Genomic DNA, 15792 nt, shown 5'->3' with positions numbered 1-15792 from the left:
CTCGTTGTCTTCTGGATGGAGGTAGCCAGTCTAGTTTCATTCATAATGATCTTGTTGATAGTTTGAAATTGGAAGTTATTTCTACAAAACCACTGGAAGTGCATGGATTTGAATCTACAGCAAATGTTTCCTATATGAGACGAAAAGTAAAGTTTAAACTATCGAGCATTTGGAATCATTCTTCAGTCAATATTGACGCATTTGAAAGGTCCAATGAATACACGTCCCACCCATCTGCTCCACCTGCTGTTTCACGCCTGGCATTCCAGAAAAGAATGAAACTGGCTGACCCGTACGATAATTTACAAAATCTGCCTATACAAGTTTTGATTGGTGCTGATTTCTACTGGCAAGTATTGAATCCTAAAGCTCCAGTTATGCTGTCAGAATCACTTGCATTGGTTCCGTCACATTTCGGGTGGATTCTAAGTGGACCTCGATCATGCACAACTATATCCAATGTAGCTACTGTAAACTACCTCAACACATTCACTCAACAAGAACCTATCAATGAAAGTGTACGTTGCTTCTGGGACTTGGAAACAATTGGGATTACCATTTCCCAGGATAGAGAAATGTCTAAACATGATTCGACTGTTTTGAAGAGCTTTCGTGACTCATTTAAATTAGTTGATAATCGTAGGGTCGTATCATTACCTTGGAAAGCGATGGTCTCAACATTACCAACAAACAAAACTACTGCCGAGAACAGATTTCAATCACTAAAAAAAAGACTGACATCAAATGAATCTTTGAAGACACAATACGAAAAATGCATGTTGAATTACATTGATCAAGGACATGTTGAAGTTTGCCCATCTGCAGATGAAACTGAAAACACCGTGTACTATCTGCCACATCATGCAGTGAAAAAGAAACAGCAAGATGATATAAAGTGGAGAATCGTCTTTGACGCCTCATCACATGCTCCAGGCATGCCATCATTAAACGACTCTTTAGAAGTTGGTCCTAATCTTCTACCTGAGACTGTTGGTTGTCTTCTACGATTTCGACTGCATAAATTTGCCCTAACCTGTGATGGTAAACAAGCTTTCCTACAATTGGTTTTGCATCCAAAGGACAGAGATGCAACGAGATTCTTCTGGTATAAAAAAAAGAAAGGCTCTTTTAAAACAGCTACATTTACAGATGAAGTAACTACATACAGATTCACTCGCTTACCATTCGGATTGTCCTGCAGCCCTTTTCTGTTGTGTGCTACTACGCGAGAACTAGCCTCTAACCATATAAATGACTTCCCTACTTCTGCAGCACTCTTAGATAAACACCTATATATGGATGATTTTGTGGTTAGTCTAGAAACGGAATCACAAATAATGGTATTACAAAAGGAAATCAAAGATTTGATGTTACTCATAAAACTAGCGATGGAAAAATGGGCTACTAACTCTTTGAAGCTTCAACACTTACTGGAAACTAACAAAGATAATTTTAAGACCAAAACTACAGTTTTAGGCCTTGGATGGAACACGAAAACTGATACTTTGAGTAACACTTTCAAGACTTCACTCTGTGCTTCTCCAGATAAGCCACTTACTAAGAGGTGGTTACTCCGCTGTGTTGCAAGTTTATACGATCCCTTAGGACTGTTTACACCATTCACGATAATTGGAAAGATACTCTTTCAAGATACTTGGATTCTTGGAATCGATTGGGATGAAATTTTGCCGACAAACTTGGCTACTGTGTGGCATACAGTTACAACCCAGCTCGATGCCATTTGCTCAAAAGAAATTCCTCGTTACATAGGAATTTCATCGCTTGATTCCTTTAATATTCATATGTTCTGTGATGCATCTGAGCGAGCATATGGTGCAGTTTTGTACATAGTTACCTCTCATAATAATCAATCAAGTATCCATTTAGTATGCAGCCGCAATAGACTTGCACCTATAAAGAAAGTTAGTCTTCCACGATTAGAGCTTTTAGCAGCTGTGATTGGTACCAGACTGCTGAAATATTTTTGCAATGAAACTGGATTGTCGCCATCTACAGCCACATTATGGAGCGACTCTGAAGTCACCCTTGGTTGGATTCGGGGTAATCCCAACAGGTGGAAAACCTTTGTGTGCAACAGGGTAACAGAAATAATTTCATACACTGACCCTTCACAGTGGCGGCATTGCCCGGGACAAGACAACCCAGCGGACAAACTATCAAGAGGCGTTCCTCCATCTACGCTGAAAGACCTCAACATCTGGTGGAACGGGCCCACTTGGCTGACTGAACCCACAGAAAGCTGGCCAGATTCGAAAACAGATTACTCTCATAATTTGGAGGTAAAGAAAAATAAAGAAATTCAAACATTTCATGTTACTGCTTTTCAACCCATCATCGACGCAAAAGACTACAGCTCCTACTTCAGACTGCTACGTATTACTGCATGGATTCTACGTTTTAACTCGAACTGTAGATCTCAAGGCAAGAAAGTCGGAGAACTTGACACTGCAGAAATATATGATGCTAGAAATTACTGGATACAAGTGGTTCAGAAGGAGTCATTTCCGTTAGAATACGAAGCTTTATCAACATCCAAGTCACTACCAAAAAATTCAAAGATTACAAAATTCAACCCATTATTTGAAAACAAATTAATACGTATTGGTGGTAGATTACAGTTTTCGAGTTTATCAGAGTCCCAAAAACATCCAATTCTGCTGGACGGATCTCATCATTTCACAAGTCTGCTGATACGTCAAACACATATCAAAATGCATCACCTAGGTGTCAGAATAGTGCTTTCAGAACTACGCTCAAACTTTTGGATTCTACGAGGCCGCCAAGCCATCAAACAAGTGATTTACAAATGCCTACCATGCAAGATGTCACGAGCAATTCGCTGCTCTCAAATTGAAGCTCCTCTACCAGCTGATAGAATAAATCCAGTTACACCATTTTTCACCACAGGAATAGATTTTGCTGGCCCCGTACATGTTCGCACTTTGAATCCTTCAGACACAGTTTACATTGTACTGTTTACCTGTGCAACGACCAGAGCCATACATCTCGAACTTGTGTCAGATCTTTCGACAGACAAGTTTCTGTTAGCATTGCAGCGATTTGTGGGTCGTAGAGGACTACCACATACCATCTATAGCGATAATGCTGCTACGTTCCACGCTGCAAATAAGGAGCTAATACTTCTATGGAACACTCTTACATCTACTAAAGTGCAACAGTTTTACGCTCATAATAGCATAATTTGGAAGTTCATCGTACCCAGAGCGGCTTGGTGGGGAGGTTGGTGGGAGCGTCTAATCGGATTAGTCAAAAATTGTCTTCGTAAATCTCTTGGTCGGGCACTATTGGATAAAGAAAATTTATCAACTGTACTAGTAGGGATAGAAGCCGCCCTTAACAGCAGACCCATTGTATATGAAGAGGGAGATGAAGACGATACGGAAGCCTTGACACCGGCACATTTCCTAACGGGTAGAAAATTAACATCCATACCCATAAATCCGAATAACAATCCAAGACTTACGAAACTCTTCAAACAACAACAAGACGTGTTGGATATATTTTGGAAAAGATGGTCCAAAGAATATCTGCTGCAACTTCGCTCTTATCACCAAGTTCGCAATATTCATAAATCCTTCAACATCCGTGCAGGAGATCTTGTGCTACTACAAGAAGACATCAGACCCAGACACATGTGGAAGAAAGCCCGAATTACCAATCTAATTAAGGGACGTGATGGGGAAATCCGAACATGTGTGTTAAGAGTGAATAGAAATACTATAACTCGACCCATACAGCTGGTCATCCCTCTTGAGGTTGACCAGGGTGGGGAGGATGTTCCGTCATCAATAAACAGTTAGTTTTAATAATTGTTTTAAATCGTCTGCCGATATAATAACTGCAACTCCAGCTGGTTGCTAGGCAACCAAACGACTTTTTCTTATTATTAATGTTTTGTTTATCGTTCGTCTCTGTATGTCTGTGGAAATAAAAGAATGTAAAAGCTAACATATAGTACGTGCACCGGTAACAATTTTTATTTTATAACTGTCGTTGAACAGCCGACCCAATTTTCGGGTATACGACTAAGGTTCAATTACGTAGCTTTCTAATTTTGAAATCAATCCAGAAGACAAGGGAACACTTGGATCAAGTATTGGGAGGAATCTTCCTTCATGGAGGACTTTTTGATGTGACTAACCCGCATTTGCGTTACATGAAGAGGAAAACCATGCAAATTTTCCACGGTTAGCCTGACGGCAAGGAGACACTAATCCATGATACATCTACCACTGAGGATATTTTACATCAGCATTGTGTTCGGTGTGGATTTGAATCGACCCCAGTTCACCTCAATCGGAGGTGAACGCTCTATCCCCTGAGCCACCACGACTCAGATATCCATTTTGAACCTTATCTGAAACCTTTCAAAATGCGTTCAGCTTCTGTCAATAGAAACAATAGCTATTTCGTCAATTAAACGATAATTTTCACTGTCCTCTTCCATTTTAAATTTAGTCTGATATTAAACACTCGAAGAATGCTTAATATAAAGGTTAATACGATAACCATGATCACTAAGCGATGGTCTAGGGCAACCAACTGATTGAATAATAGTTTCCGTGTTAAGTTTTTTTATTGACATGGGAAGTGCCTTTTTGTATCAGTTTGGTCGAAGCTGATGTAAATGTGTATAACTCTATTTACAGTGTATAACTCTATTAACTCTATACATGTTTTATTATAAAGATTTTTACTTAGTATTCGATGGCGATTTATTTTAGTGGTAGAGCTTTGTTTCATAAGGACCTTATACAACTCTTTTAATTTTGCAAGTAAGCAACCGCATTAATTTTGCAAGTAAAAAACACTTAGACAAATAATATCATTGTAATCACAGATGCTGGATGGTAGTACGCTTAAAACAAAAATTTGTTCCATCTTGTAAACTTTTTTTTCGTTTGTTTTGTTTCAAGGTACATGGCCATCATGCATCCTTTGAAGCCGAGAATGTCTCGAAGCACAACCCTCAATATCTGTCTCTGGATTTGGGTATTCAGTGTTCTTCTCTCTCTTCCCAATCTGCTCTATTCCATGACGATCGTTGAGGAATTCACGAACGGTGAATTCAGAATTATTTGTTTCATGTTTTGGCCAGACGGACCCTCGACCGAGAGTGACCAAGAATACGTGTAAGTAAAAACAATGGAATTCCTTGAGTCTAAAACTCATTGTTTTTCCTTTTTTTTCCCTTCAGTGTTATATTATTTGTTTTCTCGTTTTGTATAAGGTAAGGAGTTTATATGGTTGTACAAGACAAAAACTAAATATCTTTACGCTTCTATAGATAAAATAAACATGAGAACTTACCGAATTGTATATTAGTAATGATTTTAAGTGTAAAAGTTTTTATTTCATGTTAATCTACACAATTCTTGTTGAATAAAAACAACAAGGAAACAAAAAAAAAGAAATCAAAAAGAGAATCATATCATTCTGGTGCAGTGTTACTCTATCTAGAAAGATGGCTACTTGGTGATAAAGTAATACCAAGTTTGGATTCCATCTTAGTTAATTTTGGTGTTTCAGACAACGTCAACATTTTATGTAGTGTATCGACATGAAGAGAAAAGAGAAGAAAAAAAACGGGAATGACGGTAGAAAGTACCACCACCCTGAGTCCCGGTACTTTTTACCGCAATCTACTCCGAAACTTTTTACAGTGTAGTTACAAGGTTCCGAATTAAATTAAATAAAAATTAGCTGGTGACCAAAAGGCTATAAATGGAGTTGTTGCTTCATGGGCAATATAAGAGTAGCATTAAAATATAGATTTGGCAGTTGCACCTGGCATACCGCACTTTCACATGGCATACAGCAAGTATGTTCTGCGAAAGAACTGTAGTGAGCGGGGATTTTCCTATAGTAAGAGCGTACAGAATATACGAACGTCAACATTGCTAATGTAATGTAAGGATTATCTCTATCTCTTGTAAAAACTTTCCCAAAATATATATATGAAAAAGACCTTATGGACTCTATTAAAATGTATTTAAGTCTCCTAAATACTGATATTTTCATATAAAAATGATAAAATAATTTATTTCTAGAAAAAATAATTCAGCAAAAAAAGAAGACCTGAAAATATAACTCATAATATGTATGCCAACGGGAACGTGTTTTTATTATTATCCCAAAATTATGGGTACTAACAAGAAAAGTTTCTTGAGAGAAATATTCTATAAAAAATATTTTTATTAAAAACAAAGTTCAGTAAATTTTAGGATTAATATTCTCGAAATTAAAGTTCAAAAATCATGGTAAGAGGAGCAATTTTTTGTAATTTTGAAGTTTTGGAAAAAATATTTAATGTCTAAAACAAACAAATTTTAGTTCTTTTCACATTATATTAAATATTTTTATAAGAAAAAGGAAGAGAAGAGTAGAGGAAGAAAAAATTTAATAAAAATGTCAGGGGAGCGTAAAAGCAAATTCTCTGGCAGTTTTTTCCTACCATTTAGGTATGGTTTTCAGAGTTTATTCACTATTCGTTTTGGATTACACTAGAAAACATATATATTTTTTTTAATTTTCTAGTATCGTAATAGATTAAGAATTAAAAATCAATGGATAAGAAAATAACAGTCGTCTCCATGGCATTCTTAGGATAAATCTAAATTTATAAACACTAGAACTTAATGATAAAACAGAAATATAATCTACATTTAATTTCGTTAAAAAGCAAATCGAGCATTTTTATACAGTTTAGAAGTTGGAAAACAAATATCTAGCATAAGATGTGAAAGATTTGAAGTGCCTACTTTGATATTCTTCTCAAAAACAGTGAGTCTACAATGATAAAAAAATTTAGACGCTTTAAACAAAAACGCCGCTAATATTTTCTTCAAATTGTCGGTTCAAAAGCATTATAAAGAATAATTCATTTTGAATTTAAAAATCCGGTACTATGTTTTAACTTGAATGAAAACATTTAATAAGTTCAATTTAGAAACAAATGGTGGTTATTGTGGTTGCAGCTAATTAGAAGATTATTATAGTTTTTGGCATTATATAGTTGTGATATTCTGAAGCTATGATTCATAAAAGCTATACTATAGGATATGATGTAATATAATGGCAATATTATAGAGCTATGATACTATTATGTAGCACGATATTACAATTCAGAGAAAAATTGTCTTTTTTTTTCTTTTTCTGATAAGTAATTAACAAAAGTTAATTAGTAAAATTAATTAGTAAAATTAATAAAAAGTAATTAGTAAAATTGTAGTTAAACAAAATAAACCCCGTGTAATTTTCATCAAAAACGATATAAAACAGTGTAAAGAATCACACTATTCTGAAGAAACAGTTTTTTTTCTTTTTTAATAAAAAAATACAATTATTTGGCACAATAACCACGCCTCATCAAAGCAAAAATAAATTGAAATTCTTATGTACGGGTTAGTATAAACCTTAAATATAAAAAAAAGAAGAAAAAAAGAAAGAAAACTATTTTTAACAAAAACCAAATTCATTTTCCAACGTTCCAAAAATTGTTTCATTCTTTTTATTTATTTTTTCATCTCGTAGTACTGTTTTTTTAATTCATGCTTGTGTTAACTAGATATTTTTAGAACTCTATAAAATTTTGTGTAGCATTAAGGTTTTAGGAAATAAAAGATTGAAAATTCTATAACGATTTTTTTTTCATTCTAAAAATGAATTTATTTTCTTTTTCATCGTTACGTTAATTGTAACAATTTTTTACAGCAATTTGCTTTCTGAAAAGTTTTAAAGAATGTGTTTTTTTCCTCACTCTTTATATTATATATATATATATATCACGTCCATAAAAGAAAGCTAAAAGAATGTCGTTTATAAATATTTACACACGTTATTTCAAAGAAAATGTAATTTTATTAAATAATGTTTTCCCAGAAAAGATACTAAAATATTAAATGGAATATAAAACAACATTTCCCTTCGTATTTCCTTTATACTATTAGCATACCACTAAAATATTCGGAAATTCCAAAATTAAGAAATTCGTTAATCTTGAGTGTGTGAAAGCGGCCGCATTTGGTTCTGATATTTATGAATATTCATAAGGGGAAAGAGTAATGATTCATTTCACAGCAATTTGCGGAAACAGGTTAATTTCTAAAAAATAGTTTCGTGAGTTAGGAGTTAATGTAAAAGCATTTGTTGACATTTATTAAATCATCTAATTACTAGTATTAGCATCTCACAAAATGAAAATTGTTGCATTGAATACCTTTTTGAGATTCTTTAAAGGCACCTTCTTTTCTTTTATAAATTAAACCATTTCCTCTTTTCTTTTAATGATTAGTTGCAATTCACATTATATTTTTCATCTAATCCTACATTACCTTTATTTAAAGTTTAAAGGTTAGAATCCTAAAATTATAAACTAAAGAAGAAAATTTGGAAATATTCTGATGATATGTAATTAAATTTATTATTAAATTTCCCGTTTCATCATAAATGTGTGCATTCTTAATTATAGGGTAAAAAATTTGAAATTAATATTTAAATACTGTAAAATTCTTTTGCTTTTTGCGTATGACTTAATAAAATATATTAAAAATTATAGGCGTAGAGAAATTTTTGGTAGAATTACCGTACTGTTTAATAATAACACTTCTGGTTTAAAAAATATATAATTATAGTAACAAAAGGAAAATATATAGTATTTAAACCATTAATTTGCAATTTTTCCATTCGTAAATGGTATTGGTTTATCGTAAATGTTTTGTTTTCAAAATAATAGTTCATACACATTTAGTAAAAAACGATAAACTGAAAAGTAAATTTGACGAAATAAATGGTTTTTTAAGACAAGCTCAAATGTGTTTTTATAAAATTACCAAATTTTTCTACAATTACCAAATTTTAACACAGATTATAAGACAACACTTTACCGTTAGTTTCATTAAAATCATTTCAAAAGTTCTTCAGTAAAAGTTACAGAACATTTTGGTGTTTCCATAGAGCCAAAAACTCTATAAATTTAATCTATTCCAGTAGCTTTGATCATACTTTTGCTCTCAGTGTATTTAAAAATAGCAATAGACTACAGATATAGTTTTAAACAATCGTGCTATTTATTTTTATAAAGTAATGTTATTCGTATTCCTGGTTCTTAGGGAAAAAAAGAATCCAAAATCGGGAGAGACTTAACACAATCGTAGTATTTTGTTCTTAAAAAGTAGTGTAATTCGCATTTAAAGTTTTCGCTAATAAAAGAACATTAAATGGGGGAAAGTTTACTAGATAAATCTTAAATAAAGTGGCTATTTGAAAGCTTAGAAAATCTTATCACTTAAATCAAAAATAAATAAATTAAATATATAAATATATTCTGTTTGCTCTTGAAAATTGCAATAGCTATGTGCTTCTAGTTTTGTGTTCTAAAACAGAAGATGATGCATAATAATATTCGATTTACATTATTGAATTTTAATAAGGAGGAAGCTACTTATAAAAATAAAACTGTTATTGTGCTTCTTTTTTTTAAAAAAAGGAAGATAAATTTGAAAACTTATTCTAATGAAAATAATATTTGATATATAATGTAAAAACTGCTTGAAGTGTTGAATACCACATATTTAAAGTAACTGTTTTAATAAGATAAAACACCTATATTCTTACTTTAACGTAAAAGCTTAGGTCTTCATCCATTGATTTCTTTTTGTAAAATTTAAATGTTCCAACCTTACAATCAACTGGTAAGAAAAAATTTTTGGATTATTCCAGTGAATGCACTTTAAAAAATTAAGTCGAGAACTGACACCCTGGGTAAGCATCCGTAAAATCCATTTTATCGTAAAAGTGAAATTTATTTTTAAAGTAAAATTTAATACAGTAATTGTTACCGTAATATTTATTTAATAATATTTAATAAAATTTAATATTTTTTTCACTGTAAAATATTACTATAAAAATATATGGTATATTAGTTTTTTGTTCCGTAAAATTTTCTGGTAAAAATGGATTTTTAGAAGAACTTACCTTACCTGAATTTTAATTCCAAAATTGCGGTAAAATAACCAGTAACAGTCTGTCCAACCTGCTAACGTTAAGTTTACGGCAGGGAATTTTTTTTTTTTTACCGTTTCGAAACCCTTTACAGCAATCAGGAAAGTACTACTATTTTTCAGATACTATTCGACCGATTTCGCTTACATTTTGTATTTTGCCATGCAAAGTTACGTTCTTTTAAATTATGTAAAAAAATTATATACCTTAGAATTCAAAATTTTTCCGACTATTTTTAAATAAAATAATAACAAATAATAAATATTTACTAAACGTTTTTTTCTTCATATTTTTGAATATTTTGTGATAATCAGCTTCATGATGCTGATAACTGCATGACAATGAAAAACTCTTCATTTAATGAAGAAAATGGAGGAAATATCGTTGCGTCAATGCTGGGACTCGATTCCCGATCTGTTGATCATGAGACTGCCAGATTAACCCTCTCAGCCATAATATGTACCCAGCTGTAGGGTACTAAGTGGCTTTCTTAGGTTAGCCTAGTTGGTGTGATAAAACCCTGGTTGTTTAATTGTATTATGTGAAATTAATTAATAAGCGGTTTTTTTCACAGTTAACTGTTTGTCTGTTTTGTTTGAGTATCTTAAAATCACAACTAAATAAATTGTTATTCAACCATTCTTTCCAAGAAATTTCTAACGGATTTCAAAGAGTGCCTAAGCCGAAATTTTCATGAATGCTTCTATCTCTTCAATAAAGTCATTTTTATGTAAACCAAAAGCTGTTTTTACATTTACGAAATGCAAAAAAACTCTGTGAATAAGAAAGTCAATCCAGACTATTGTAAAAACTAACGATACCTGAGTGTTATGATATGTGTGAGCACCACTTTTAAATGATAACAACAAATCAATTTTTTAAGTGTATAGATCATTAAACAATTTAAAGGGTGAAAAGTAAAAGCACAATCAGCAAAGAAAGAAAATGAGTTATACAAAATTTTGTGTAATATGTCACTTATTGGTAAAAACTTCCAAAATAAATTAGAACATTAATGATTGAATGGTTTCCTCTTCAATATTCTAACTAAATAATGCAGTCAATTACCTAATTTATAAAATATTTGAAATTCGAAATAAGACAAAAATAAAACAAGCAATCTGGAAAATACAGTTTTAGTAATTCATATATTTGAGTGGAGGTTAGTTTGATCTCAATGACGCTGGTATTTTTTTTTTTAATTTTAGCTTTTTTTCATCATATATTTAAAAATAATTGTACTAAACAAGAACATTTTACACGTAAAAAATCTCTCTTGCCCATAAAAATGATTTTCAATAACAGCTGTTTGTTAATTTTATTATTTAATTTTTGATTGAAAAACTTTTACTTTAAATTATACAACTTTAGCAATTTTATTTCACATTTTGAAAAGCCAAATTCGGTTAAATAGTTTCTAAAACGTAAATTTTAAATCCTTTGACGCAGGTGGGACTCCCGTGTCCCTTTTTTTTCTGACTCTCTAATTAGACTCAAATATATATTTTGGTATTTTTTAAATATAAAAACAAATGTCTAATAGTTACTTAAAAAATGTATTAGATAGGAATTGCATTTGTACTAAAATATGACATCCAAACAAAGTAGTTTAAAAGTTTTTTTTCCATTCATATTCAAAAATTTATCAATAATTGATATTGAAAATTACAGAATTTCAATAATGAATAACTATCTGTTATTTATCTAAAATAACCGAAAATAAGTTCAAAAGTTGAAAAATTATTGTGTGTGGAAGTGAGATGTGTTTGAAAGATTATACCTTCAATGCAGAAAAGGACACCTGTATTTCATACTTTATCTCATAACCATAAATTATTCATATGCTTTACATATTATTTTTCATTTATTTTTGACCTAATTTAATACAAAATAATGAAAACAGTAGGAAAAATATGTTTGACAAAAATTCTGCGTTAAAGGGTCAACAGGACTATTTTGCGTATTGCTAGAAACTTGTCATTAGTTGAAAAGCATCTCCTCTTAAAACATTCTTTGTTCCCCATCATTGTAGAAATCTTAAAATTTGTTGTTTCAAAAATTGATGTAAACAATTCTTTTACAATCCATCCGCGATCCTTATTTCTATGCTTATTTATTTACACTAGTCTTCTCCTTCATATTATTCCAAAGCAAGTAGCTTGGAGAAAAATACATTGAAAACAATATTTTGCATGCGAAATTTGAGTTGTAGTTTAATAATCTAAGATACGTGTAAGAGAAGTTGCAACGCCTGGGGAAGCACAGACTATTTTAAAATTTCATCTGGCAAAAGTTTTGATCTGCTCTTACAATGTGCAAAATAATCGCCACACAAAACAGTGTTACTTTTGTGGAAAATGTATCACAGTTTTCTTATGAGTAAAATAGCATTGGAACACTAGATCAAAATCAATTTTTATTCCTTTGTTTACTTAAAATCTTAAAGTAAAATGTAGCTTTACACATTCTTGTTTTAATATGTTGGTTATATTTCAGAGATTATTTGATTTATGTATTTTAAAGCGGTGTATATTTAAATCAAAAGAAAAGGTTTTGGACAAATCAGATACTGAAAAGAAAATATGATTTTCTTCAGTATTACCATAATAGGATCTTGAGATTAATTTGTAAACACCCATTCATTTCTCTCAAAAAAAACTTTACCATGTTGATTTTTCTGTACTTAATGTATCTGTTTATTTTATGAAACAGAAATTATTAATTATTATTATAACAGTTAATAGTTATTTTTATACCAATACGCGATTAGAATTTGTTAGAGCAAACCGTGTTGCAAATCCAAAGCAGTAGCATTGAGTCTTAAAAAGAAACACGGGAAAAGTATGTTAAGCCGAATATTATAAAGTAAATTGGTAACATTGCCTTGTATTGAATTTATATTGAAGAGACATGATAAAAATCTAAAATCACTTTTCTTTAGGTAATTAGTAGATAATTACAAACAAAGGCAAACAACATGAAAGAGCACAAAAATATTTATAAAATACAAACAGCTGTTTCGGATCATGCACCTTTCATCATGCACCTTTATTTGCAACCTTCATTTGCCCTGATGAAGGTTACCCTTTGAGCATCCGAAACAGCTGTCTGTATTTTACCTTTACTGCACCTTTATTTGCAACCTTCATTTGCACTGATGAAGGTTACCCTTTGAGCATCCGAAATAGCTGTCTGTATTTTATAAATATTTCTGTGCTCTATAACGTTGTTTGCCTTAGTTTGTATTTCAGCACAAAGGTCGCCCACTTGTGTATTTAGTAGATACTTTCATCGTTAGACAGTTTGAATATATGGCTACACATCGAAACTCAAAACCACTATCACCTACTTGAAGATCATCAGGCATTATTGAATCAAAGTATTAAACAGAAATTCTTTTCAAAATGAAAAATAATTATTTTTTAAAATTTTTAAAAATTTTCAGCTTATATTAGGCCGGATATTATAGTGTATTTTAATAACATAACCTTGTGTTTAATTTGAAATTATTGAAGAGACAAGAAGAAATTAGGAAATCAGTTTCCTTGTAATCAATTTGTTGCTGTCATTAATAAAGCAGCCGACCTTCCTGTGTAGGGGCAGGAAACTGTCCTTGTATCAGAAAGGTCCTGGGTTCGAATCCCGGGCAACACATGGATGTTTCTTTCTCTCTCTGTGTGTGTGTTCTATGTCCTTTCTCTTTTGTGTGTGAATGTGTGTGAATGTGACCCGCCCTATAAGCGGGTAGTGGTTGTGTGAATGGCGTGGCAGAAGTCGAATTCCTGGTCATAGATGGCGCCACTGAAAAAGAGGAACAATCGCACCCCCACTGCCTAAACAGGCATACGACAAAAAAAAGATTAATAAAGCAATAGAAATTCCACATATATGGCCATACATTCAAACATAAAACTGCCATGAACCACTAAAAAGTCTTTAGGCATTATTTTTTCTAAGTATTAAGAAGAAATGGTTTTAAAAATGATTTTTTTTTTCAATTTTCAATGGATGGACTCAGGTGCCACGGTACGTCTAAACCCCCAAGTCTTGCAAGATGAGAGGGTACCTTGGGAGCCCTAGTATGTCAATCAAATTGTAATCTCAGACTCTTAGGAGCATAGAAAGAAAATATTTATTTTTGGTGATTTACTGAGAAATAACACTGTCAGAACACTGTTAGAAATAAAGCCAACCTCGCTTTATTATTATTAAATTTAAATAATTCAGCACTCAAATTAAACGCCAAAAAGACCATTAGAATTTAATACAAACCTGTAACCAACATATTTTCTTTATGCTAAATTGGAAGCAGTTTAAAGAAAGTAAGTTTAAAATTAAATTTTAATGAGTAGTTAAATAAACTCAAATTTAAAAACAGAAACTTCCTACACAGTTTAATGGAATAAATAAGTTAGAAGTTTCTTTCATTGAGAAAAGAAAAAAGTATAAATAATTTTCTTTACTTAATATGTAATTGAAGTAAATTTATTAAATAATTTATTTATTTAAAAAGGGATTAGGATTGATTAAACATGAAAATGTATTTTGTGAAATAAAATAAATTCCAAAGCTAGATAGCATGTTATGCTTATAATGGCTTACAATGGCAGCTGCTCTTAAAAATATCAGAGTAAGGAATAGTGAGCAAATCTATTCCAGGAACTAGCATTTAATATTTAAAAAAATTCTCAGTGTAAGGAATATTCAACAAATAAAAACCGGACAAACTTACTCATAGTCCTATCTACCACAATTATTCCAATGAAAATTAATATTAAACTGTTATTGCAAATAATAATGTGTCATCCAATAATCCGTATTCAATGCACAATTTTTTTTCCTAAACTGTCTTTAATCTATTGCGAGAAAGAAGGAACAAAATTGAAATGAAACTCATCCGGAGAAGTAAAAGAGGAAACAAATTAGAAAAATAATGGAATATTTTAATATTATTGTTATATGCCGTAGTAAATTTGGTGAAAAAAAATTTTTTTGAAACAAAGCTAGTTTTGATCATTAAATATTGGATTTTTCGGAAAGCATTTTTTTTTTTCAGCAGAGGACTTAAGTGTATTTTTTCACAGCTAATGTCATACATACAGCTAATGTCATACACAGCTAATGATAATACAGCCCTATTATCATTATATATTTTGACAATTTATATAGTAAGTGTTGCAGTAGTTTCTTGTTGGCTCGTAGGTGCAATTTTAAAACAATAGAAAATAAAAAGCTGCATGTTTTACTTTTTTATTATCGAAAAAATAGAGATGCTAATCAAGCATCCAATGTAAACGGAGAATATATTCTGAGTGCCAAAACTTTTTTGCAAAATTTCAATCCGGTAATTTTGATTTTGAAAATGCACCACGTTCTGGAAGACTAGCAAAAGTTGTTGAAGACACAATAATGGCGTAAATTGATGCAAACCGACAATTCGTGATATTGATGAGAATTTTTTTTAAAATTCGGACATTCATTATCATTTGAAGTGGCTAGGTTTAAACTCGAAACCCACCATATGTGTTTCTCATGTTCTTACAGAAAGAAATTTGCGGTACCACGTTGACACCTGGGATTTGCCTCTCAAAATTGAAACAAATCATCACTGGGAACCAGAAAATAGGTGTCTATAAAATGCTTCAGTCTCTGCAAACTATTTTAGATGGTCGGACCTTTATTTCAAAGTAGGAGGTCAGAAATCATCTGGATCAGTGTTTTGCCACAAGAAACCTGGATCAGTTTTTT

General features: G+C 31.6%; 1 protein-coding gene across 1 annotated transcript in view; it reads left to right on the top strand.

The window, feature by feature from the left end:
* LOC107441943 (tachykinin-like peptides receptor 99D) overlaps positions 1 to 15792 on the top strand; it is an 88453-nt gene that overhangs the window by 60000 nt on the left and 12661 nt on the right. The window contains exon 3 of the mRNA XM_016055365.4: positions 4959 to 5174. Coding sequence (XP_015910851.1) covers positions 4959 to 5174 — 216 coding nt within the window. The remainder of the gene's footprint in view (positions 1 to 4958; positions 5175 to 15792) is intronic.

The sequence above is a fragment of the Parasteatoda tepidariorum genome, chromosome 1 (assembly GCF_982258835.1).
Source record: "Parasteatoda tepidariorum strain Cologne lab strain chromosome 1, Ptep-v5.0, whole genome shotgun sequence".
Lineage (NCBI taxonomy): Eukaryota > Metazoa > Arthropoda > Arachnida > Araneae > Theridiidae > Parasteatoda > Parasteatoda tepidariorum.
Note: the sequence above shows the minus strand (reverse complement) of the source record. Positions and strands in the feature narration are given on the sequence as shown.